This window comes from Neofelis nebulosa, chromosome 1 (assembly GCF_028018385.1).
Source record: "Neofelis nebulosa isolate mNeoNeb1 chromosome 1, mNeoNeb1.pri, whole genome shotgun sequence".
NCBI classification, from domain to species: domain Eukaryota; kingdom Metazoa; phylum Chordata; class Mammalia; order Carnivora; family Felidae; genus Neofelis; species Neofelis nebulosa.
The window spans coordinates 104203371-104229310 of NC_080782.1; the positions used below are offsets into that span (position 1 = coordinate 104203371).

Consider the following 25940-nt stretch of genomic DNA (forward strand, 5'->3'; position numbering starts at 1 on the left):
ATATTTTAAGTAATGCTAAAATTGTATGGAAGGCAATGTTGGCTTTCCACATATTCTGCATGAGCCACAGTGTAAAGCTCATAACTTTCAACTGGCCTCCTGTTTCTTATCCTCATCTCTCAAGAAAGCTTTTTACGTAAACATGCCCTCCAATTCACCTCTCACCCCTAATCTTTCATGACTTCTCTAATCTGCTCCTGGAGAGAACAGTTATAAACTTCCTTCCATCTGTCTTCCCTGTGCGTGAGGCTTGAAATAAGCTGACTTATTTTAACCTCTTTGAAATCAGAAGACCAGAAAGTATTCTAGGTGCTCTGAGGCCCTGCTGACAGTAGGAATTTCTATGCGGGGTGCCTGTCTTTTGGGAAGGAGGAAGCCCATCTTAGAGTGTGTGTGTGTGTGTGTGTGTGTGTGTGTGTGTGTGTGTGTGTGTGTGACTTCTGGTGAAAGCTACCATTTTCGTTTTCTAGGGCTGCTGTAACAAAGCACCATAAATAGGTGGCTAAAACAACAGAGATTTTTTCTCAGTTCTAGAGGCTACCAATCTGAAATCAAGATGTCAGCTGGCCATGGCCATGTTCCCTCTGGAAGGTCTAGAGGAGAATCCTTCTTTGCCTCTTCCTAGCTTCTGGAGGTTGCCCCTGACAGTCTTGGCATTCCATGGCTCATAGCCACTTCACTCCAGTCTTTGCCTCTACTGTTACGTGGCCTTCTCCCCTTTGTGTCTGTGCCCACATTTCCCTCGTCTTAGGACACCAGTCATTGGATTGAGGCCCATATAATCCAGTAAGACCTCATCTTAACCTGATTATATCTGCAAAAACCCTGTCTCCAAATAAGGTCACATTCATAGTACCAGGAGATAGGATTTGGGCATATCTTTACTTGCTGGGGAGGACAGTTCAACCGATAATAGCTACTATAGCTTTGTGGATGATCATGTGCTTATTTTTGTGCTCTAAAGATTTTTTTCAGATTATTAACTGTGTGGTCTAGAAGGATAAAAGCAAAAGATGTGGACTTGTAGTTACAACTGGATAGTAAGAGTCTCAGTGTAAAGTCTGCCTGGGCCACTTATGAACAGTGGAGGAATTTCAAACCTCTTTTATAAGGTCAAAGTGCTTAGAGTCAGTGCACACTGAGCTTACATGTAAACTATCCACATTTGGGGTTGCATATCTTGCAGATGGGTAGACTAATCTTACTTCTCTCCCTAGGAGGTAGAAATTTTAAAAACTGAACTTGAGGCATCTCAGAGACAACTTGAGGGTAAAGAAGAAGCACTGAAAATTCTTCAAAGCATGGTAAGAAGTTATTTTTAAATTTTTAGGTAGTATGGTTTTATCTTTTAAAACAAAAGCGTCTGTGCTTAAAATAGCTTTTTTGAAGGCGTAGATTTTTTTTTAAACTTTTACTGAGGTAAAATTTATATACCATAAATTTCACTTGTTTTCAGCATACAATTTATCCTTACTGGAGTTGGATAACCATCTCTAATTAGACTAACCAGTCTAATTCTAGAACATTTCCCCAGTATTCCCCAGAAGGAACCTCTAATCCATTAGCAGTCCCTCCCCATTCCCATCCCCAACCTTAGACAACCAGTCATCTTACTGTCTTTTGGATTTGTCTTTTCTATTTCATATGAATGGAATGATACGACATGTGTCTGGATTCTTTTAGTTAACATGTTTTTGAGGCTCCTGCATGGTGTAGCACGTGTCAGTACTTTCTTCCTTTTTATTGCCTAATAATATTCCATTGTGTAGATATACCACATTTTGTGTATCCATTCACCAGTTAATGGGCACTTACATTGTTTCCTCTTTGGGGCTGTTATGAGTAACACTGCTCTATTTGTTCATGTACCAGTCTTTGTGTGGAAAGTTCATTCATTCATTCACTCTATTCATCAGGAGAGCCGAGAGAAGATCTGCTGACTTTTAAACTATCAAATTCTCCATAAAAGGTGGTCTCTGTGGAAATTCTCTGGTTTTCTACTGTCTTAGAATAAAAATGTGAACCTTACTGTGCATAAAGGAGTGATGAGAAATTTAATGTATACTTGTATGATTTTTATTTTTCTTAGGCAATATTTGGCAAAGCCACAAGTCATACTCAAGTGATGCTTCAAAAAACTATGGAACAAAAGAGATCCTTGGAGAAGGTATTTGCCACTTTTAGTGTAGACTTGTTCAAACTACCAAGCTTTCAAATAGCATTTCCTTTAAAAACCACAAGACTAATGGATGTCTGTTTGTTGTGCTTTTTTATACAGTCCCGTCCCTTTTGGAACTTATAACCCAAAACATATTGTTACAAGGGCAAACAATTAAGATTTCTTTTATTTCCTCATTTTAAGGTAGTAGGAAGCTTGACACTTACTATAAATTTTCTTTTCTTTTGCTCCTTCTCTGCTTGCTTGGCAGAGCCTGCCTCTTTCTGACCACCTCATTGTCACGAAAATAGTAGTAAGGGGTCACCTTGGAAGGTCTTGTTCTGTTCCTCCTGAACCCTCCCTTGATGGGAGTGTCCTGGGCTCACACTCCCAGGAATGGATTTTGCTTCTGGGTCTGTATAGGTTGGGGGTGGGGGCGATGAGGAATCTAGGTTCTGAGAAGCAAATTTTGAAGCTAAACAATGTGAAATTTTTCTCATAGTAAGTAAGCTTTGGCAAAGCTCTTCTTGAGTGCTAAAGAGGCATGTTGTACGTGTTTTTAAATGTCATAAACTCTTTTTGAACAATAATTAGTTTCTCTTTAACCTATTTCTGTTAAATGATTAAATGATTTATTTCAGCTATTTACAATGTCCTGAAATGATTTATTTGTAGTAATCTTCCATGAAAAGTCCTATTTTCTTTCTATAGGAAATAAATGCCTTGCAATGGGAAATAGAATTTGATCAGAATAGATTTAAAAATATAGAAGAATCATGGACTCAAAAATATGACAGGTTTGTATATTTTTATTCTGTACTTTTTCTTTGGAAATCTCTAAAGTGTGTATAATTTATTACTTACATTTTTATTTTTTTAATATTTAAATAATCTCTACTCCCAATGTGGAACTTGAACTCATGACCACAAGATCAAGAGTTACATGCTCTTTTGACGGAGGCAGCCAGGCACCCCATAAAGTGTGTATAAAATGTAGCTTAGGCTTTCTTTTCTCCTTCTGTGAGCTAACCATGAATATTATAAAATTCTTACTGCTTATCCACTTCACTGTTCCGTATTTTTCTGTTAGTATTATCTTTTTATATAATATAAATAAACTATATTTTATTGGGCTTAATGCCCACAGTAGGGTTTGAACTCATAACCCTGAGGTCAAGAGTTGCATGCACTCATTACCAACTGAGCCAGCCAGCTGGGTTCCCCTATAAACTGTATTTTTTTTAAAAAAATTCTTTTTTTTAACGTTTATTTATTTTGGAGACAGAGCATGAACGGGGGAGGGTCAGAGAGAGGGAGACACAGAATCTGAAACAGGCTCCAGGCTCCGAGCTGTCAGCACAGAGCCCGACGCGGGGCTCAAACTCACGGACCCGCGAGATCATGACCTGAGCCGAAGTCGGCTGCCCAACCTACTGAGCCACCCAGGCGCCCCTAAACTGTATTTTAAAAAGCAATGTAAGGGGCACCTCGGTGACTCAGTCTGTTAAGCGTCCAACCCTTGATTGTGGCTCAGGTCATGATCTCACTGTTTGGGAGTTCGAGCCCCACATCAGGCTCTACACTGTGAGACTGGAGATCCCGCTGCTTGGAATTCCTCCCCTCCCCGCCCCCCACATCCACCCCTGCTCTGCTATTCTGCTCAAGCTTGCACGTGCTCTCTCTCACAAAATAAACTTAAAGAAAAAAAAAAAAACTTTAGGGGCGCCTGGGTGGCTCAGTCAGTTAAGCATCTGACTTCGACTCAGGTCACGATCTCATACTTCATGAGTTCAAGCCCCGCATTGGGCTTTCTACTGTCAGCCCAGAGTCCACTTTGGATCCTCTGTCTGCCTCTCTCTCTACCCCTCTTCCGCTTGCATGGGCGTGCTCTCCCTCTCAAAATTAAATAAAGATTAAAAATAAAAAGGGGCACCTGGGTGGCTCAGTCAGTTAGGTGCACAACTTCTGCTCAGGTCATGATCTTGCAGTTTGTGGGTTCAAGCCCCACATCGGGCTCTATGCTGACAGCTCAGGGCCTGGAGCCTGGTTTGGATTCTGTGTCTCCCTCTCTCTCTGTTCCTCCCCCACTCATACTCTGTCTCTCTGTCTCTCTCTCTCAAAAATAAATGTTAAAAATAAAAATAAAAAAATTTCCATTTGCAACTACGTGGATGGAACTGGAGGGTATTATGCTAAGTGAAATTAGTCAAAGACAAATATCATATGACTTCACTCATGAGGACTTTTAGAGACAAAACAGATGAACCTAAGGGAAGGGAAACAAAAATAATATAAAAACAGGGAGGGGGACAAAACAGAAGAGACTCATAAGTATAGAGAACAAACAGAGGGTTACTGGAGGGGGGATGGGCTAACTGGGTAAGGGGCATTAAGGAATCTACTCCTGAAATCATTGTTGCACTATATGCTAACTAATTTGGGTATAAATTAAAAAAAAATAAAATTAAAAAAAATGCTAGGCAAAAAATAAAATAAAATAAATAAAAAATAAAATAAAATATAAAAAAAACTTGGGGTGCCTGGGTGGTTCAGTCGGTTAAGTGACCAACTTCAACTCAGCTCATGATCTCATGGTTTGTGAATTTGAGCCCCATGTTGGGCTCTGTGCCTGGAGCCTGCTTCAGATTCTGTCTCCCCCTCTCTCTATCCCTCTACTGCTCACATTCTGTCTCTGTCTCTCAAAAAAAATGAATAAATGTTAAAAAAATTTTAAAAATAAATTAAAAAATAAAAAAACTCTAGGGCACCTGGATGGCTTGGTTGTTAAGCATCTGACTTTGGCTCAGGTCATGATCTCCTGGTTGGTGGGTTTGAGTCCCACATTAGGTGAGTTCTACCTCTCTGTCTCTGTCTTTCCTTGTGCCCCTCACTTATTTGCTCCCTCTCTCTCTCTCCCTCTCAAAAAAAACAAAAACAACAACAAAAAATTTTAGGGGTGCCTGGGTGGCTCAGCTGGTTAAGCATCTGACTCTTGGATTTGGCTAAGGTCAAAATCTCACGGTTCATGGGTTCGAGCCCTGCCTGTGTCAGGCCCTCTCCTGATAGCATGGAGCCTGCTTGGGATCTCTCTCTCCCTTTATATCTGCCCCTCCCCGGCTTGCTCTCTCTTTCTCTCTCAAAAAATAAACATAAAAAAATAAAAAGCAGGGGCGCCTGGGTGGCGCAGTCGGTTAAGCGTCCGACTTCAGCCAGGTCACGATCTCGCGGTCCGTGAGTTCGAGCCCCGCGTCAGGCTCTGGGCTGATGGCTCGGAGCCTGGAGCCTGTTTCCGGTTCTGTGTCTCCCTCTCTCTCTGCCCCTCCCCCGTTCATGCTATGTCTCTCTCTGTCCCAAAAATAAATAAAAAACGTTGAAAAAAAAAAAAAAATTTAAAAAATAAAAAGCAGTGTAAGAGCCGTGTTTTCCAAGTTATTTTATCATTGGCATTTGTTTTTCATATATCTTTTAAGCAATTTTTATTAGTATGAATTTATTTAGTAACTTTATTTTTTAATTTTTTAAAATCTTTATTTTTGAGAGAGAGAGCGACAGAGCATGAGCAGGGGAGGAACAGAGAGAAGGACACACAGAATCATATATAGGCCCCAGGCTCTGAGCTGTCAGCACAGAGCCCGACGCAGGGCTCGAACCCACGAACTACAAGATCACAACCCAAGCCGAAGTCAGACGCTTAACTGAGCCACAGACGCCTCTATTTAGTAACTTTAAATTATAACATACACATATTATAAAGTCAGTCACTGATAAACTGATTTGATATCTGGGATTATAGATGGCTTTAATACCTAATTTTTAATTTATTATTAACTTTTAGTCTGAGATAACTGAACATGTATAGAAAAGTTGCAAGAATAGTACAAAGAAATCCTGTATATCTTCAAGATTCTCCAAAGTAGAACCCTTTACCACATTTGCTTTAACATTCTGTCTTCTTCTTTATAGTTACATATGTGGATACAGATAGATATCTGAGCCATTTAAGAGTAAGTTGCATATAAGGCCTCATTATTCTAAATACTTCAGTTTGTGTTTTTTAAAAAGGGACATACTCGGGCGCTTGGGTAGCTCAGTCATTTAAGCGTCTGACTCTTGATCTCAGGTGGGGTCATGACCTCCCAGTTCGTGAGTTTGAGTCCTTTGTCGGGCTCTGTGCTGATTGCTGGGAGCCTGCTTGAGATCCTCTCTCTCCATCTCTCTCTGCCCTTTCCCTGCCCATGTTCTCTCTCTCAAAATAAAGAAAGAAATAAAAAGGGACATAACTCTGTCATAACCATAGTAAAATGATCAAAATTAAGACATTAACCTAATACTCTATTTTTTTAAAGTTTATTTGAGAGAGACAGAGTGAGGGAGGGGGAGAGAGAGAGAGAGAGAGAGAGAGAGAAAGAATCCCAAGTAGGCTCTGTGCTGCCAGCACAGAGCCCGATGGAGGGGTCTGAATCCACGAAGCCCTGAGATCATGACCTGAGCTGAAACCGAGTCGGATGTTCAACTGACTGAGCCACTCAGGTGCCTCCTAATATTCTTGTTTAACCTACAGCCCTTATTTAGATTTGCTAATTATCCTAGTAATAATACCCTTATATCAAAAGAAAAAAATTCCTGTGTTCTAGGATCCAGTCCAGAATCACGCATTGCATTTGGTTGTCATATCTAAACTTCCGTCCCCTTTAATCTGAAACAGCTATGAGGAGTAAGGGAGGGCGAAGGAAGGGGAAAACATCTGGAACATTATCAGTGCTTCTTTGTCCTTGACATTTTTTGAGGAGGACAGGGTGGTTATATAATATACTACATTGGAAATGTCTGGTATTTCTGAATTCGATTCAGGTTATGCATTTGGGGCACTATTACTACTGAAACAATGTTGTGTTATTAGTGCATCATATCAGGGACCCTGCAATGTGGATTTGTCCCGTTCCTCGCATATGAATGTTGACTATTTGGTTAAGGGGTGGTATCTGCCCTCATTTTCCACTATAAAGCCATCCTTTTCCCCCTTGTGATTAGTAAGCATCTTGTGGGGAGATGCTGTGAGATTATGTGATTTATCGGATTTTCACCCACTAGTTTTACATCCACTGCTTATTCTGCCTGAAGCAGTCATTATTATGACGGCTGCCAAATGGTAATTTTCTAATTCTGTTATTCCTTCTATATTTATTTGCTGGCATTTTAAGAGCCCCCCCCCCATTTGTTTATACCAAAATGGATTCATGAATTCTTGCATTATTCAATGGGTTACTATCATAATTTCTTTTTTGCATACAGTTTTCCAACTTCAGTCAATGGGAGCCCCTTCAAGCTGGCTCCTGTGGCTTTCTGACCTCCCTGTTATTGTTGGAGCACTTTCTTGCTTTCTGGTACAAAGATGTAATAGGCCACTATGCTTACAATATTGGCATCTTTCCAAGGATTCCTGGTTCCTTTTAGCGGGGAATGGTGTTTAGAAATCAAGATCTTAGTGCTAGGTGTGCTTATGGCTACTGGAAGTCATTGCTAAGAGGTCCTCTGAGAGGACGACTGGAAATGCACACGCACACACTGACATATACATCTACCTCTTCATCGCTCTCTGTTCAGAACCCTTGAGTTCACACCCATATCTTCAACTGCAACCCACCACCACAGGGTGCATTTGAGCCTTGCCCATTTCCATATTTGTAACTTCCAGTGAGAAACCTGGCTCTTTTCACCCAATGTTTACTTATTTGTTGTCACCCAATATGCAGAAAGTACCTTTAGAATTGCTAATACACACCATTGCAAAATCAAACCTACTAACTAGAGTTCAGTATTTGTTTGCAGTTTTGTTTCTCGCCTGAGGGGATCCAGTCAAAACAAGTGTTCAAAACTGACTTTAGTTTTTTTTCTCTTTCTGTGGTTATACAATTCATTTAAATTCATTTGTTTTTATCTATATTCTGTTTTAGAGTTGTTTCGTCATCCTTGTTGATTTATTTATTCGTCTGATCTATTTTTGATCTTATAAAACACTGACATGTTTCCAAAAGTCAGAACTATTCTGAGGTATACTCAGAAATGTCATTCTCCCCCCAGGGCCCCTACCCCATTCCCAACCTGCCATCTTTCCTTCCCCTCACTATCTATATGGATAACCAGTTACTGTTTTCTGATTTATCATTCCTCTGTTTCTGTTTGCACAAATTGGCAGATGTTTGTTTTCTTATTTCTCCTTCTTTCTTACACCAAAGAACAGCTGACTGTGCATATTCTTTTGCACTTTTTCCTTTTTAACAATATATCCAGGAAACCACTCCATTGTGTGGATGTGCCATAGTGTACTCAACTATTCTCCCATATATAGGCACTTAGATTGTTTCCAGTATCTTGCAGTTGTAAACAGTGCTGCAGTAAACAGCTTTGACATATATATTTTTGTGTTGTTGGGAGATGTACTTCTGGTGTAAATTCTTAGAATTGCTGGATCAAAAGGTCAATTCATATGTAGATTTATTAGATGTTATCCAATTCTTGTCTGTAAGGCTTGTACCACTTTGCATTCCTACTAGCAATGCATAAAAGTGCCTCCTCAAGAGAATGTCACAAATCTTAATTTATGCCAATTTAATAGTGTTGTCTTGGTTTTTGTATTTTGTTTTCGTTGCACAGAATCCAGAAAATTCTGATTCAAACACCCAGATTTGCACCTGTCAGTAGACTGCCTTTTAGGATATTCTTCAATTAAGCAGAACTAGCAAAAGAGGTTTTATTATGAAGTCTGCACAAAAAGAGAGTGAACCAGACAGCAAAGCATGAGCAGGAGAGGGGCAGAGAGAGAGGGAGAGAATCCCAAGCAGGCTCAGCACTGCCTGTGCAGAACCTGATGCAGGGCCCAATCTCAAGAATTGTGAGATCATGACCTGAGCTGAAATCACGAGTCAGACACTCAGCTGAACCACCTAGACACCCCTAAATTTTTTTTTTTTTGAGAAACAGGCTTTTTTTTTTTTTAATTCCTTTTTTTTACATTTATTTATTTTTTGAGAGATGTAGAGAGGGCACAAGTTGCGGGGGGGGGGGGGGGGGGGCGGTGGGGCAGAGAGAAGACACAGAACCCGAAGCAGGCTCCAGGCTCTGAGCTGTCAACACAGAGCCTGACGTGGGGCTTGAACTCACAAACTGTGGGATCATGACCTGAGCTGAAGTCAGACGCTCAACCGACTGAGCCACCCGGGCTCCCCTAAATTTTTATTTTAAGTAGGTTCCACACCAAATGTGAGGCTTGAACTCATGACCCTGAGATCAAGAGTCGCATGCTCTACTGAGCCAGCAGCCCCCCTCCTTATTTTTTATTTTTTAATTTGAGATACTTCTGATTCTTTCTCAGATGAGTATACAGAAGGGTTAAGAGTATGTCCAGAATCTTACCACGCTCTAAATTGTTTTTGTTTTGTGACACATATAAGTTCTAGCTTGTTTTGAAGTAGGAAAAATTTTATCTGGGTTTTTGTTTTCTGATTATGGGATACAAATATTCTCATTCAACAATGAAATGTTAGGGGTGCCTGGGTGGCTCAGTCGGTTGAGCGTCCAACTTCAGCTCAGGTCATGATCTCAGTCCATGAGTTCGAGCCCTGCGTTGGGCTCTGTGCTGACAGCTCAGAGCCTGGAGCCTGCTTCAAATTCTGTGTCTCCCTCTCTCTCTGCCCCTCCCCTGCTCATGCTCTGTCTCTCCCTGTCTCAAAAATAAATAAAAACATCAAAAAAATTAACAAAAACAATGAAATGTTAATGTTTTAGTTATTTGGAGGGTACTTTTTTTCCAGGCTAAACTGTGAAAATGCAGTCCTCAAGGAAACTCTGAATGTGAAAACAGAAGAAATTAAAATGCTGAAGTCGGAAAATGCACGTAAGTGAAGAGCATTATTTTGATGATTGCTTAAGAATATTATGTTAAAATATCAGTTTTAGTGTCCTATGTTAAGAACATACGTATCAATAAACAAAGTGCTATTATTTAGAAGTAACGTACTTCCAAGAAATGCATCATTAGGTTTTTTTTAATGAAAAAATTTTAAGATGAAATTCACATATCAAAGTTAACCATTCAAAAGTAAATAATTCATAACACTCACAATGTTGCACAATTATCTAGTTCCAAAAGATTTTCATCACTCCAAAGTAAAACCCTGTAAGCATTTCTCCCCATTCTCCCGTTATCCTTTTGTTTTTCTACTCAGTGTAAAACAAAATGGTAGAGCACCTCATATTTGAGAAACCTAAGTACATGTTTTTTGGGGGGACATTAGTAGGAATGTATTCTAATAGTATTAAGGCTAATACCAGCACTTTTGCTTTTTCAAGATATTGACTGACTACAGACTTGAAAGTTTTTACCTATATGTGTGTACACACACACCCCTTATGTAATAAGTCACCGTATGACAAAAGTTAATAAAAGAATTTAAGATATCTTAAGAATATATTTCTTAAGTTTATTAATTTATTTTTTGAGAGAGAGAGAGAGAGGCAGAGAGAGTGAATCCCAGGCAGGCTCTGCACTGTCAGTGCACACCCCAAGGTGGGACTTGATCCCACGAACCATGAGATCATGACCTGAGCTGAAGTCGTACGCTTAACCGAGTGAGCCACCCAGGCGCCTCCAAGATGTTTTAAGAATATTAAGATGGCATCAACTTTTTATATAATTTTAAGAGATGTTTGTTTCTTCCTTCTTAGCAGAAACTGTTTTAAGGTAGTGGCTTGAAGGAGACAAAGTTCTGAATCAGGTCATGGGCCTGAGAGGGGCACTTTCTGTAGTCTAGTAAGTGAATAGTGGCAGAGCTCCTGGGTGAGAACTGCACAGAGAAAATGGTGCTTCTCCATACCCGTGATTAGAGCAGATGGGAGATTTCACCTGTGTTAGGTTAGTTCAGGAAAGCAGCAGCCTATAACCACATCCACTCCCTCTCTACCACATCACTCTAAAACAAGTCGGGGAGAAGTCACGATTTTCTGTTCCAGGATATAGGACCGCTCTTGTTATAAATGGTTGAGAACTTGTGAAAACTCCTAATAGAAGTCTAATAGAGTTTGGATAGCTGGTCCATTTGACATTAATGTATGAGATCTCACCATCTGGTGGTCTCAAGATCTGGCAAGTGCAAATAATTTGCATTTGTATGTTCTTTGAAAATCCTACAAATTTTCTTTGAGCAAATGAAGACCAGACTTTGGACACTTCCACATTAAATACAGTAACATTTCATCTAATGTTAAGTATCTGTTATCTCGTTTGATACCCACTATTTTATCAGATTTTCTGGCTGTGCAGTTTTGGTAGGCAATGTCTACATATGCACTGCTTGTAAGAAGTGAGTGTATGATGTTGGTATAACCAGTAGCTTAGGTGAGGCCGGAGTCAGACTGCATAACTAACACTCTTCTTTGGCCCTTCCTAGTTTTAAATCGACAGTATTTGGAGGCCCTCGCCATGCTGGAGATCAAACAGCAGATGGCAGCTCAGGAACACAAGTGCCGTGATAAATGTGGTTTTACAGAGGTTTCAGGTCTTGAGGTAGGTAGGCAGGTATGAAAGATGAACAAGAGGGAGATTTTCTACTTTCCTTTTCCCCATCACCGTCTGCGACATGTTCTAGAATAGCACTATACTTAGCAATTTGAGACTGAGGGTAAGAGAGGCCCATTGGTTTCCCCAGGACAGTTCCTCAACCTTACTGGTACCATGCATTACATTCTGGTACACTAGGACATGTGCTGGCCACTTCCTACCCCATTTCTTATTTTTATAGTTTTAGCATAAGCTGTGTTAGCTGTGTCTCACATGACACAATCACAAGTATTTTTTTAGAAATGGAGGGATGATTATTTTCCTGACATATTAAAATTCATTCATCATTTTTAAGCATGCACCTCTCCCTGGTGGGAGCTGGCAGGAGTAAATGCTGGGCAGCCAGGCTAAGCTCATTCACAAATCAACAAGGTAGATTTTAATATTACTTCAAGTTCCTGGCAGGGATTCAGACCATAGAAACTGGTGCCAACTTAGAAGTTTTGGAAAAAGAAAAGAAGCAAGGTAGAACTCCTTTATGGATTTGTTCCAAGTAGTAACATTCTTTCCTCATTTGTGGTTGGATCCTGAAATCCTGTCAATTTTCTTCTATTTTTGTTTCTCTTTCCAATTTCTTTGAATTGCATGCTCGAATATAAATGTGCATGTGTGTAAGTGCCCTTGCGTTTGTGTGCAGCTAGGTAGTGCGACCCTCAGTAATGGGAGTAATGTTTTTGGGTTTAAAGCTTGCTGTCCTCAGAGCCTGCCTTTGCCATGGTCCCGGAGGGAGTCCCTGTGCTTGTGCCAAAATGGCGGCATCGGCTCGGAAAATGCTTCTTAAGCTCAAACAGGAGGTAAGTACCATATTATCAAAACACTAAAAGCTTTTTTTTTCTCTATTGATAGAAGGGAAATATCTGCAATAATTAGCTTCGTTTTAGTAGTCACTGGCTGTGGAACTTAGGCTTACTTTTATGTGATAGAATTAACGTACAAACTGGATTTTATTTACATGGTTCCAAAATACAAATAGTACTTGGCATGATACTATGGCAACATAAAGTTGTTTGCCTAAGTTTATAGTTAATATTTCCTAAGTTTATGTTTCTTTTCTCTATAAATGGTCCCCAAATTACTCTATTTATAATTAGAGGAAAAAGCTCATGCTTAAAATCACTAGGATCCACAACACTGATAAATGGGGAGATTAACATGAAGCTTAGCAGAAAAACAGCAAGGTACACTGAAGGGACCTTTGTACCAGCCAGACCTAGGTTTGAGTCATAGCTCTAGTATTTTCTACGTGTGTGGGTTTGGACACATATGTTAAAACAGAGAATAATAACTAGTTATTGTGCTGTTTTGCGGAAATAGAAGAGGCAGACATTTAATGTTTAGCACTGCACCATGCAGGTGCTGGCACTTAAATGACGACTGCCATTATAGTTAGTTATAACAAATACAAACATGGACCATAATTTTAAAAATATTTTACCTTTATCAAAGGTATGGAATTTCAAGTCTTCAGACATAGGAAAAATAACAGCTAAAAATTAGCAGTTCATTAAGACAAGCATAAGATTACAAAGATCAGTCAGGGTCAGTTATGGCACATACCTAAAAGGTGAGATTCATAATTATTTTCAGTGATACTGTCTAGACCGGCCCAAGGCAGAATGGAAATGCAGCCTTTGGCATCCTGCCTTCTTACTTGTTGGGCAGGACACACACAAGGCCTTTCTGTGGTAATGAGGTAAGGTCCAAGAAGTGGATTAACAAGGAATGATCGGGCACCAGGAAGGAAATTTCTGGTAATCTAGTTCAGAGTGGGCAGCTACTGTAGAGGGGAATCAGCATGTACTAATTAGTTTAAGCACATGAAATAGATCAGACTGACAGATACATGCTAGGCAGGGAGACTACATTTGCTAATGTTACTCAGCATTCAGGCAAGAATTGTTCTAGTTTTGCATATGACACCTGTCAAACTTTCTTTCAAAACTAGTTGGGACTTTTGCAGAAGAGTAAAGAAGAAGCTTACATAATGGCAGATGCATTCAGAATTGCATTTGAGCAACAATTAATGAGGAAAAATGACCAGGCACTAAGATTGACACAAATGGATAAAATGTGTAAAAAAGCAACAAAATGGATAAATTGGAAGCACCTTAAGGAGGATGGTAAATATGAATTATAATGGCAATAATCAGGTACAATTTTAGTTGTTTTTGATTATAATCAAAGTTGATTATGCACCGTTAAATGAAAGGAGAATATAATTAAAGTATCACAGTTGTGATTTATTACAAAACTTAGCAACTATGGGAAGAAAGGAGGGGTCACTGGACATTACATATGCAGAAGAAATATTGGGATCACTAAAACCATAAAACAGTAGAATCTTTTCTACTACTCAACTATCTCATTTAAGCTACTTAAAAAAAAATTGTTCACTTATTTTGAGAGTGTGTGTGCACACTAGTTGGGGAGGGAGGCAGAGAGAAAGAGGGAGAGGGATAATCCCCAGCAGGCTCCAAGCTGTCAGCACAGAGCCGGACACAGGGCTCAATCTCAAGAATAGTGAGATCATGACCTGAGCTGAAATCATGAGTCAGATGCCATGGGGTGCCTGGGTGGTTCAGTCTGTTAAGTGCTGACTTTGGTCATAACCTCACTGTTCATGGGTTCGAGCCCTGTGTTGGGCTCTTTGCTGACAGCTCGAAGGCTGGAGCCTGCCTCAGATTCTGTGTCTCCCTCTCTCTCAGCCCCTCCCCTGCTCGTGTTCTCTCTCTCTCTCAAAGATAATTAAAAAAAAAAAAGAAAAAGAAAAGACCCTTAAAGCCACCCAGGTGCCCCTCAACTATCTCATTTAAATAAGACCATGTTTAGTGGGGAAAGTTTTTGAGTGCTAGGTGATTAAAGGGAAACTGCCTAGACGTCATAATGAAAATAGTGAAACTCAGGGGTGTCTGGGTAGCTCAGTCAGTTAAGCGTCTAACTTCAGCTCAGGTCATGAGCTCACAGCTTGTGAGTTTGAGACCAGCATCTAGCTCTGTGCTGACAGTTTGGAGCCTGGAGCCTGCTTTGGATTCTGTGTCTCCCTCCCTCCCTGCCCCTCCCCTCCTCACGCTCCATCTGTCTCTCAAAATATAAACATTAAAAAATTAAAAAAAAAAAAATAGTGAAACCCAAACATGAAGTATATCTAATTAAACTTTGCTGAAATGTGTGATTCTAAAAGGAGATGAGGAGTAGAGGAAAAATCTTAAGTTGGAAATATTAATAAAATACTTTTATAAAAATGAAACAAGTTAAGGGTTAAGTTTTGTTCACAAACCTATCAAGTGTTCATGGCCATTTTTCAGTATTGTACTGGTGTGAACAAAATATATAAAAATGGAATAAAAGAATAAAAATGACAGTTGGAAGTAGATCATCCAATAAAATCAAAGTAGCTGTTATTTTTTAGAAATTTTAGTTTCTCTAAATGTTCAGTATCAGTTTTTATTCATCAGTATTATTCAGTGCAACTCATATTGCTTCAATTTAAAATTCCAACTTGAAATCTTTTATTAGTCAAGAAAGATTATATAGTGAAGTTTGTAGGTTTAGATGTTTTAATATTGAAATTCTGAGATGACTATATTTCTAAATATTTTCTAATATGTCAAAACCAATAATCCTAATTCCAATCTTTCTCGTGTTCAGATGAACTTTGGAAATATGAGTCTTAGAATATTAAAAATGAAACTTTTAATAAGATACCTATTTTTAATTTTTTCTCAAGTAGTACATATTCCTAATAATATACAGGTCAAGTGATGTGAAAATAAAATAAAATATAGGGAAAATATAAATAGAGGGAAAATAAAATATAGGGAAAATAAAAAAGGAAGCGATAAACAAGAACTATGAAAGTAGACAGAAGCAGATCATAAGACTTCTGTATTTAGACTGTTTATCAGGTGGAAGTCAGGGCAACACAGGAAATCGTAACTCTCAACACTGACTCTTAAGGAGGCATTCCACACTGTCCTGAAATTAATTTCTAAAATGGTTTTCTGACATGAGACTTACAACAAAAATCCCTGAGCTGGCTAATGTAATGTCTAAGTCCCCAACAATCATTTATGATAAATATAAAATCAGCATTTATATGGCTGTTATCTATAATAATCCCTTGATAAAAGCCAAAGGTATAACCTTAGTGCCCAACTCAATGTAGGTGATTCTGCCAGGCAAATATGCAAACATAGTCCATATACTTAGTCTTTTAGGAATTGATGGAAAATGTTAATATCTAGTTCTTTCAAGGACCACAAATGTGTAGGTCATCTTCAGGCACCTCTTCTAAGCTAAGCCCTTGATAGGAGCTGGACTGCCGAATTTTCAAAGGTGTTCTCTTTAAGCACAACCTTGCTGTTCTGTGATGTGAACTGAAGGCAAATCCCTTTGGAAATGTAATTTAATTGCTTGTTTGTTTTGATGGAAGATGAGGAGAAGAGTTATGGGAGAAAGAAAACGAAGGGCAAGGCATGGTTAGAACAATCTTATGAAAGCCTGCCACATTCTGTCATCTGCACAGAAGACCACCCACTGTGTGCGTGGAAGTTGGCCAAAAAGGTAGTGCTAGACAGACAAAATGGGTTTTTCCTAAGAGGTAGATTAATATTCATTTCAGCACTTGAATACATACTCATTTTATATTCTAGAACGACTGCCTTTCTTAGCTAATGACAAACTTGAAAAACTTTTCCATTAAAAATATGATTTGACAGATATAGCTCCTGATCTTTGTTTTCCATTAAGGCCCTGAAGAGACTGGAAGCAGAATTTAAAATAACTGATTCATCTCCAAAAGGCCTTTACAAGTCCATACAAGTGTCAGTAGCTCTTTGTCAGTTTCTTTTTTTTAATGTTTATTTCTGAGACAGAGACAGAGCATGAGTGGGGGAGGGGCAGAGAGAGAGAGAAAGGGAGACACAGAATCTGAAGCAGGCTCCAGGCTCTGAGCTGTCAGCGCAGAACTCGACGCGGGGCTTGAACTCACAGACTGTGAGATCATGACCTGAGCCGAAGTTGGAAGCTCAACCGACTGAGCCACTCAGGTGCCCCTACTCTTTGTCAGTTTCTGAGTGACAAGACTGATTCATTTTATTCACGTATTTCAGTAATCTGAAGAGGGACAGGAAGTTGCCATAGATCAGTTTCTTGTATGTGGTTAACATCTTAGAAGACATTAACTTTTCTTGTTGATATGGCAGCTTAGACGAGTTCTGAGAGATAGGTTATAGCATATTTCTTTTTTTTAAGACTACAAATAGAGATGCAGATTCATTCACTCATCAAAGCTAATGAGCACATCAACTTGTCTGGCTTTTCTCCTTTTGTCGAAGTTGCTTGAGGAAGAGGTCAGTGAGTGAGCCCCGGTAGCTGTGGTTTATCAGAATTGGGTGGAAAGGGAATTGTCTTTTATCTGTTCTCAGTTTTCCATTAGGCCATTTGCAGAGCATTCCAAAGGCATTCTTGATGTTTTCTTTGTATAAATCCACAATTTTGGTACCTTCTGCTATAAAACTGCATCCTTTCTATAAAGAACATCATCAGTGTACACATTTCAAGATGTGGACTTTTAAACATTAGGTCAGTACCTGGGCTACATGTTTGTTTGTTTTTTTAACTGTGCTAAAATATACATAAATTTACCATTTTAACCATTTTTAACTTTAAGTAGACTTCATGCCCAGCATAGGACTTGAACTCATGGCTATGAGATCAAGACCTGAGCTGAGACGAAGGCACCCAGGCATCCCCCATTTTAACCATATTTAAATAAGATTAACTTCATTCACACTGTTGTGTACCCATCAAGACCATCCATCTTCAGAACTTTTTCATCTTTCCAAATAGAAACTACCCATTAAACACTAACTGTCCACTCCCTTCTCCCAGCCCCTGTGCTCTATTATTTAATGACACAGCAATCCTGAAGCATGGAGGCTATTATTCTCATTCTACAGTGAAGAAAAAAAGCACAGAGACCTTGTCCAGGGTCACTGAGTACGGGGCTAAATGAGGATTCAAGTCCAGGTCTTTCTCCTGTAACGCAGGATTTGCATGGTTTAGAGACCACTTGTGGCCTGCAGACATGTTTTGTTGGGTCTACATAGCGTTGTCAAATAATGTTGGTAAGTGGCTGACATTTAACACTGGAAGACTTCACACACACATCTGGATTGCTGCTTCCTCTGGAAGACTGAGATGATCTGGTAATGTGGGCTGCATGCTCTCTCGAGGGAAGCTATCGCTGGGAGCCGAGGAGTAGAGCGGCAGGCAGGGCATTGCTCTGGGTCCTTACACTGTGACCCACTCAACCTCCGTTTGCCATCCTGCCTCTCAAGTCTGTGTTCTCTTCCCACTACACTGATGCCTGACTCACCAGACTTCTCCAGAAGAGAACCACCTCTTGACTGATTTACAAATGAATTATCCTTGGTTCAGACTTACCTCTTTTCCTGGAAGTATATGAGTGAGGGTTTTTATGTTTCAGTTGATTTGCATGTTCAGTTTTAGGATTACCATCACAAGGAAGTAAGAAGACCTTAGGGCAGAAACTGCTGGGTATGCTCGCTTCAGAAAACAGTTCTAAGAAGACTGAAGACCAGGATAATCCTCAGGAAGTCTTTAAGATGCTAACAGAGTTGGTCAGTGTTTTTGCTTTCTCTTGTTAGAAGTTGTGGTTAAGCTAATCTTTTTGTTTCCTATTAATTCAACTCTTTTTTTAAAAATTCCGTTCTTCAGTACTCTGTACTTGCCTTTTATGCCCTTTTCTCAGCTGAGGTACCATCCTCCAGTTTTGATCTTCATCTCCTTAAATTCCCTGCATGCTCTTCCCACTTCTCCCATCCATGTTCTTCCTGTACAAGTTAAAGCTTCACCTCTGAAAAGAGGGGGCTCCCTGTAATTAACTGCAGGTACCTCTGTCATCTGCATTTACACATACATTCCATGACAAGACCTTTTGCTTAATTCAGGAATTTTTAAAATGTACAAGGCAACTTTCTCACACCTTATATCTTGAATCATTATCCCTATTTCATATAACTAAACTAAAAGACTCATGCTATATGAACATACTTATCTATACAAGAGGGTTAAAGTCATTTATTCACATATAAATATATTTTAAAAATTTCACATATAAAGAACTTCAGCCTTCTCTTGCAGGGGTAATTACATGTTGATATTATTTATACACACACACACACACACACACCACGTGTATGTTTTTCCTCTCTCTTCAGATGACCTACAAAAGTTTCAGCAGAAGGAAACTTCTGTTCTTCCTTAAAAAAAAAAAAAAGTCCTCAGTAATGTGTAGCATAATACTTGGGGATTGCTAGATTAACTTATTTAATTAATGTATTTACATTGACTGACTTAACAGATTGAAGACAGAACATTGAGAAAAAGTCTTCTGATTATAGCTCTATATGCTGTGATTTATTGACTAATTGGCATATTTTTACTTTTTGTCCAAGTAGTTGAATGACAAAGAAGAAGCTTTGGCTCATCAAAGAAAAGTTAGTTACATGCTTGCTCGGGCATTAGAAGAGAAAGACACCACCTCAAATGACAATAAGGAAAAAAATCTTGTGAAAGACAATTTTTCATTAAAAAATGCATGGGGGAAAGCTTCAGAATTCCCTGTACTGCATGATCCTGTGTTTTCAAGTGTTCACATTTTAAGTTCTGCGGGCTGTCTTTGTTCAATCCAGCACCCTCACAGAGATCAGCACTGCACAAGAACTCTCAAAAGATCCTGTTCTTTGCCATCAAATATCATGTTTTGAAGATAAATCAGTTGAAATCAGACCTGAGAACTGTTTATATTATGACACTTTAAAAAAGGACTGTACAAATGTTGCTACATCTTCAGAAGTTGTATGTTGTATGGGTATTTCTAAGTTTTAGAAGGTAGCTTAAATACTCAAATGTTTTCTACAGGAAATTTATTAATATTCTGTGTTGATGGATTTTATAAATTACATTAGTATGCTTTATTAAATTTTCAGTATTTGCCAACATCTTAAAAAGAAAGTGATTTCTGAGAAAAAAAAGTTATTAAACTATTTTGATTGACTAAAGGGATCTTTGGCTTAAGCAACAATATAAATTAATGCTCTAAGAAATAACAATGCCTAGGAGTGGCTGCATGATAATTTTTGTAATACATGTATCTTGTTTTATTGCTATTTTTCAGAATTTTCATTTGCCAGAGAAAGGTTACAACTAATAATTTCCTTAAGTTAACTTCAATAAAAAAGTTATCATGGTGGGACTTTGGCAGAAGTATATTCAAAGCATTGCTAGTTACCTTTATAGCTTCTTTTTTTGTTGGTGTGATGACACTTTGGAGCCAGAACTGTGCAGAATTCTAGCACTCACACCATTCTTTGGTTTTGATGCTGAATTTTAAGGTATTGCGTAAAATCTTTAATACCTTCTGGGAATGTTGCTATATTAGTAATATCACAGTTATGCCAAAGGAAATGCATTACACTGTCAGAAGTTTTAGAAGTTTTGTAAAACTTTAGTTATGATCTCTAGTAAAAAAAAAAAAAAAAAAAGATATATGGCTACATTGAATACTACTTATAGATGAGGTAACAACAGGGTAAAATGAAGTAACAATATAAAATAGAAACCATTTATAGTTGTGTTAAAGCAAGAACATTTAGTTGGCTTTAATAAATATTAATAAAAGATGAACTATGGCAAATAAATTTTGAAAAAAGGAGTAATGATGAGGAACTACTGTTACTAGACATTAAATTGCATCGTCCTGGTAGTAATATAAAGCTACATTATTTAAAATAGTGTGGTACCAACAGGTCAATGGAATATGATAAAGAATATACACAGAACTAATACATATAATAACTTAATATGAAATAAAAGGTAAGGAAAGCAAAGATTTGGGCATGTTCAATAATATCTAAGTGTAAAAAACAGTAAAAGCTAGAAATGTTCTTTTTTAATGTGTGTATATGTGTATTATATAAAATGCAGATGGTTAAACTGCTAAAATTTGGAATACTCCCCAAATGACAGAGAATCTAAATCAACAGTTCACAAAGAGGGATTATATATGGTAAGCAAATGTGAGGAACTATTCAACAGTAGACGTTTAAAAAAAGTAAATGATAATGAGATACCAAATTAGGAAAGATCACAAAGATTATGTGAGTGCTAGAGATTATGAGGGGAAACAAATACTTTCATACAGTGTTGATGACCGTGTATATTTGAGAACCTGCATTCAATTTTGGGGGCATATAACTCAGAAGTGAAATTGCTAGATCATATGAAAATGCCTTTAAAATTCTTTTAAGAAAAGACTACAGTTTGTCATAGCAGCTACACCACTTTACATTCCAACCAGTAGTACACAAGGGTCCTAATTTCTCCACATCCTCACCAACACTTACTACTTTCTATGATTTTTTTTTTTTTTATATATAGTAGTGATCCTAATGTGTATGAAGGGGTATGTCACCGTGGTTTTGACTTGCATTTCCCTAATGATTAGTGATGCTGAGCATCTTTTACATGCTTATTGGCCATTTCTAGATCTTTGGTGAAATGTCTATTCAAGTCCTTTGCCCATTTTTTAAAATATTTTATTGTTATCTTTTATCAGATATATGATTTGCAAATATATTCTTCTGTTCTTTTCACTGTGTTGCTTAACACTCCTGTGATACATACAAGTTTTAAATGCTGACGTAGTCCAGTGTCTTTTTTTTTTCTTTTTTCAGAGAGAGAGAGAGAGCACGTGAGCAAGGGGCAGGGAGACAGGGACGGGGAGAGAGAATTTCAAGCAGGCTCCACACACAGTGCAGAACCCAACACAGAGCTCCATCTCATGACCCATCATGACCTGAGCCAAAATCAAGAGACAGACACTTAACCCACTAAGCCACTCAGATGCCCTATGTCTTTTTTCCCCCCACTTTTCTTGCCTGTGTTTTGGGGTCCTATCCAGGAAGTCCTTGCCAAATCTAATGTCATGAAGCTTTTCCTCTATATTTTCTTCTAAGAGTTGTTACAGTTTTAGGTCTTGAGTTTAGGTCTTTGATCCAATTTGAGTTAGTTTTTATATATGGAGTAAGATAAGGGGAAGTATACTTCGTACGCACGCAGCAAGGAGCCCAGTGTGGGGCTTGAATTTACCACTTTGAGATCAAAAGCTGAAATCAAGAGTCAGATGCTTAACTGACTGATCCACCCAGGCACCTGGGATGGGGTGGGGTGGGGTGTGGAGAGTTCTTCATTTTTAAGAACTGAATAGCTATTGGGAACACAGTGGAAATATGGCAATATCCACATTATTGAAAATACGTACTTTACGATTCCCATCCTGATTATTTAAGTACTAATCTAGGTACTGCTATAAAGAGATTAAAATCCCAAGTAAATTGACCTTAATATATGGATAATCCAATCAGGTGACCTTTTTTTTTTTTTTTTTTGAGACAGCAGACTTCCCTTTTTGGTAGCAGACAAGAAAACCAAAAAGATTCTAAGCACGGCTGCTGGCTTACAGATGGAGAATGCCATGTGACAAGGCATGTGGACTGTCTTAGGAAGCTGGGAAAAGCCTTGGCTGACAGCTAACAGGGACAGAAAGCATGTGCATTAAAATCACACGAACTGAATAAGCATAGAAGCAGATTCTCCTCTAGAAACTCAGATAAGAGTCCAGTTCAACGGACACCTTGATTTTGACCTATGTGAAAACCACTGTTGAGCCAGGTCAGATATCTGGCTTATAGAACTATGAGCTAGTAAATTTGTGTTACTTTATGCTGATACACTTACGGTAATTTTTATACAGGAAAGAAAAATAACAGTCCATAAATAAAGCATAAGAATGTAGTGTTGTATATGTAAGATAGATGTATGTTTATATATTAGATGGCTGTTAAATAAATTAGATATATATGTATTAACATGGAAGAAATAAAAAAGCTTTGAGTAAAAATAAATTATAGTATGATAGCCTATCATTCATATAAAACTTGGAGACTCAAAACAATACTGTATATTACTACATGCATTTTTATAAAATAGCAGTATAAAATCATGGAAAGACCCTCATTTCCTGAGAGTCGCTTCCCTTTTGGGAAGCCAAAAAGGAAAAGAATGGAATGGCATATTAAAGGGACCTCAATTTCATTTGTAGTTTTATCTTTTTTTTCCTATTTAGTATATTAACATTTGTTAACTCTAGGTCGTAGGTATATGCTACATTACTACTACTGCTTCCATTTTTAAATACTACCTCTACCCCTACTACCCCATTTTTAAATACTACTATAAATCTGTGAAGCTAGACGGGCCAGGTCATCAAAATAACTGATGATTATTTTTATTAAGGTTTCCTTAATGAATTTTCAATTCTACATTTCAGAGAATTGAATTTAATCTTACTTTTGCACTCTCATCAGAAAAATCAGAATTAAGTTTGTTTTAAAATACATTTAATAAAAATAATCCAGTTTTACATATTTTACATGTGTAGAATATTTACAAATTCCTTCTACAGCATTCACTTAACGTTTACTATTTTTCCATTAATTGCCTTTTGGACTATTTCCTTCAGTAGTAAAATACTGTCCAGTGATCTTTGTAACTAAAAAATTAGCTTCTTGGGTAATCCTCCTAGGTGAAAAAAAAATGAGGTTGTTCACATTTAATCTTATGGCAATTCTAACCAGTCATTGCATCCAACTACATCCAATATATTTTACTTGCTTTGATTTGCTAATAGCACTTGTTAAACATTAAGCATGTAGTATACCGATAAAAATTTATGAAGAAAATAAGGCACACATTGATAGTTCGTGCAACACTGAGGTATACTCAGAGTATACCAGAGTATACTTTTTCCATGAGTCAAAAGTATACCACATCCTTTTAAAATGTTTGGTTTAATTATTTTCAATGGAAACAAATATGGCTAAAATACCACATTCTCTACCATACACTTAAAAAAAAGCAAACAGCTCACAATCTACATGTCTTAGCTGCCCCTCAGTCACTAGCTATACATTACCTACTTGGAGTTTTCTGAATTCATTTCATTTCTTATGAAAATGAAAGTTTTACCTTGTTCCAAGGCCTGTGTTCGCTTCCGTTTTGTTGCTACAGCTGGATTTGACTGTTCCTTTAAAGTTTCCAGTGGACAGTTTGGTCTTGGCAGCTGACATCCAGGTGTTGGCCCTGGCCGATTACTGAAATACTTAGTTTTCAATGCCTTTAAAGAAAAGATACCAAAGAAAGTAGGGTTTTAAGTGAGTATCTGAACTGTTTATGAAAATCAAAACACCAGAATTATTGAGAACATTAAAAACACTATGTGAATGCCCCACTTCCAACATGAAATTAATCTCAAGAATTTGGATGAGCAAATTACTACAAAGAAACATATAATGGTTTAAGATTGGTTGAAAATTTCATTACCTTAAGAAAAAGAGACAACCTTGTAATTTTTCTACAGGTGAACAGCCTTTATATTAAATATGAAATATCCCTAGTTAAGACATGTATAATTCAGCTCTCTATACATAAGGGGCTCTATAGTTCAACATGTAAAGACAGAAACTTGCTTAAAAAGAACTTGAAAGTCTGTCACAACATGTATGTGTATTCAAATTCCAAAGCCTGTAAATACAGATTTTTTTTAAAGTTTTTTAAAAGATGCAACAGGCTGGTAACAATGTACTAAAATCCAACAATTTACCACAATTAAAAATTTTACTGGGAATGAACTGAACAAGGTTATTTCTACATAATACCTGGTCAGTGTTCTATGACATGATACTTTCTTTACTTTGGTCCTGAATTCCAATAAAAATAGTTTTATTCTAAATGACAAATTTGTCAAGTTCATACATTATTTGCATAGTACAGCTCAATAGGCACAAAAATTCCTTTTCAATAATCTTTTCAGGAATATAAAGAAATTCATACAAACTTTTCAAGCATTTCCTCTCACAACATTATTTTACATTATTTGCAGTGACAATTTAGATTCCTTACTTCAAGAGAGTTGCATTTCTTTTTTTTTTTTTTTTTTTTCAATGTTTTTTATTTATTTTTTTTGGGACAGAGAGAGACAGAGCATGAGCGGGGGAGGGTCAGAGAGAGAGGGAGACACAGAATCAGAAACAGGCTCTGAGCCATCAGCCCAGAGCCCGACGCGGGGCTCGAACTCACAGACCGCAAGATCGTGACCTGGCTGAAGTCGGACGCTTAACCGACTGCGCCACCCAGGCGCCCCAAGAGAGTTGCATTTCTAAAGTATGCTTCCAAATCAGCAGTTCCCTAAGTAAATTAAGCTAATCCTGAGCTATCAGAGATTTAAGAAAGGGAAACTATCTCATTGCAACTTTAAGACAGATATCCATGAGTCAAAACCCATTTTAAAAAATTCATTCTGGGGCACCTGGGTGGCTCAGTCAGTTAAGCATCCGACTTCAGCTCAGGTCATGATCTCACAGTTTGTGGGTTTGAGCCCACCATTGGGCTCTATGCTAACAGCTCAGAGCCTGAAGCCTGCTTCAGGTTCTCTCTCCCACTTGCGTGCGTGTTCTCTCTCAAAAACAAATATTTAAAAAATTAAAAAATAAACATTAAAGAATTTTTAAGTAAAAAAATTCTATCAAAATATAACCCAAATAAGTTGTACAACTAGTATTTTTCTATAAATTTTTATTTACATGTTTTATATTTTGATTTTTACTATTAATGAAAACAACTTTCTAGATAATCTGACCTTATCTCAAATTTCTTATGATGAAGGTAGTGTGTGTGTGTGTGTGTGTGTGTGGAAAGGTTAACGATAAGGTACTTATTTGAAATGAGAAGAGTGCTTCTAATCGTAAAATATCTAGCATGTATGTATGAAGGTAACACGTACTGCCAAAAAGAGAAGGCCTATAGAAGTAAATGCATTAAACAATGATCTGGTAGTCTGTAATAAACTTAAGTGAAAAAATATCTATTTTATATTCTTGGTATATTGTGCGTAGATATGAAGACTTGTGACATTTCATTTAAATCAGGGTCTTACTTTACAAAGCCAAATCATTGTACTGTGTGGCATTTCTACACTTCCCTGCCACAACTTAAAAAAAAAAATTTTTTTTTTTTAGTGTT

At 37.8% G+C, this 25940-nt stretch overlaps 2 protein-coding genes across 14 annotated transcripts in view; one reads left to right on the plus strand and one right to left on the minus strand.

The window, feature by feature from the left end:
* CCDC125 (coiled-coil domain containing 125) overlaps positions 1–20755 on the plus strand; it is a 31735-nt gene extending 10980 nt beyond the window's left edge. For all 3 annotated transcript variants that reach the window (XM_058730408.1, XM_058730416.1, XM_058730421.1), the window contains 9 exons: positions 1218–1304; positions 2090–2167; positions 2870–2955; positions 9970–10052; positions 11605–11720; positions 12461–12568; positions 13720–13894; positions 18282–18418; positions 19259–20755. In XM_058730408.1, the coding sequence (XP_058586391.1) occupies positions 1218–1304; positions 2090–2167; positions 2870–2955; positions 9970–10052; positions 11605–11720; positions 12461–12568; positions 13720–13894; positions 18282–18418; positions 19259–19567 (1179 nt within the window). In that variant the 3' untranslated portion in view covers positions 19568–20755. The remainder of the gene's footprint in view (positions 1–1217; positions 1305–2089; positions 2168–2869; positions 2956–9969; positions 10053–11604; positions 11721–12460; positions 12569–13719; positions 13895–18281; positions 18419–19258) is intronic.
* The window catches only part of CDK7 (cyclin dependent kinase 7), a 93048-nt gene that overhangs the window by 32169 nt on the left and 34939 nt on the right, over positions 1–25940 (minus strand). For 4 of the 11 annotated variants that reach the window (XM_058730445.1, XM_058730460.1, XM_058730491.1 and 1 more), the window contains exon 11: positions 23889–24036. In XM_058730445.1, coding sequence (XP_058586428.1) covers positions 23889–24036 — 148 coding nt within the window. Of the gene's footprint in view, positions 1–13917; positions 17303–18411; positions 18655–18864; positions 19061–23243; positions 23442–23888; positions 24037–25940 lie in introns of those variants that run through there. The other 7 variants (XM_058730498.1, XM_058730452.1, XM_058730432.1 and 4 more) reach the window with 4 other exon arrangements.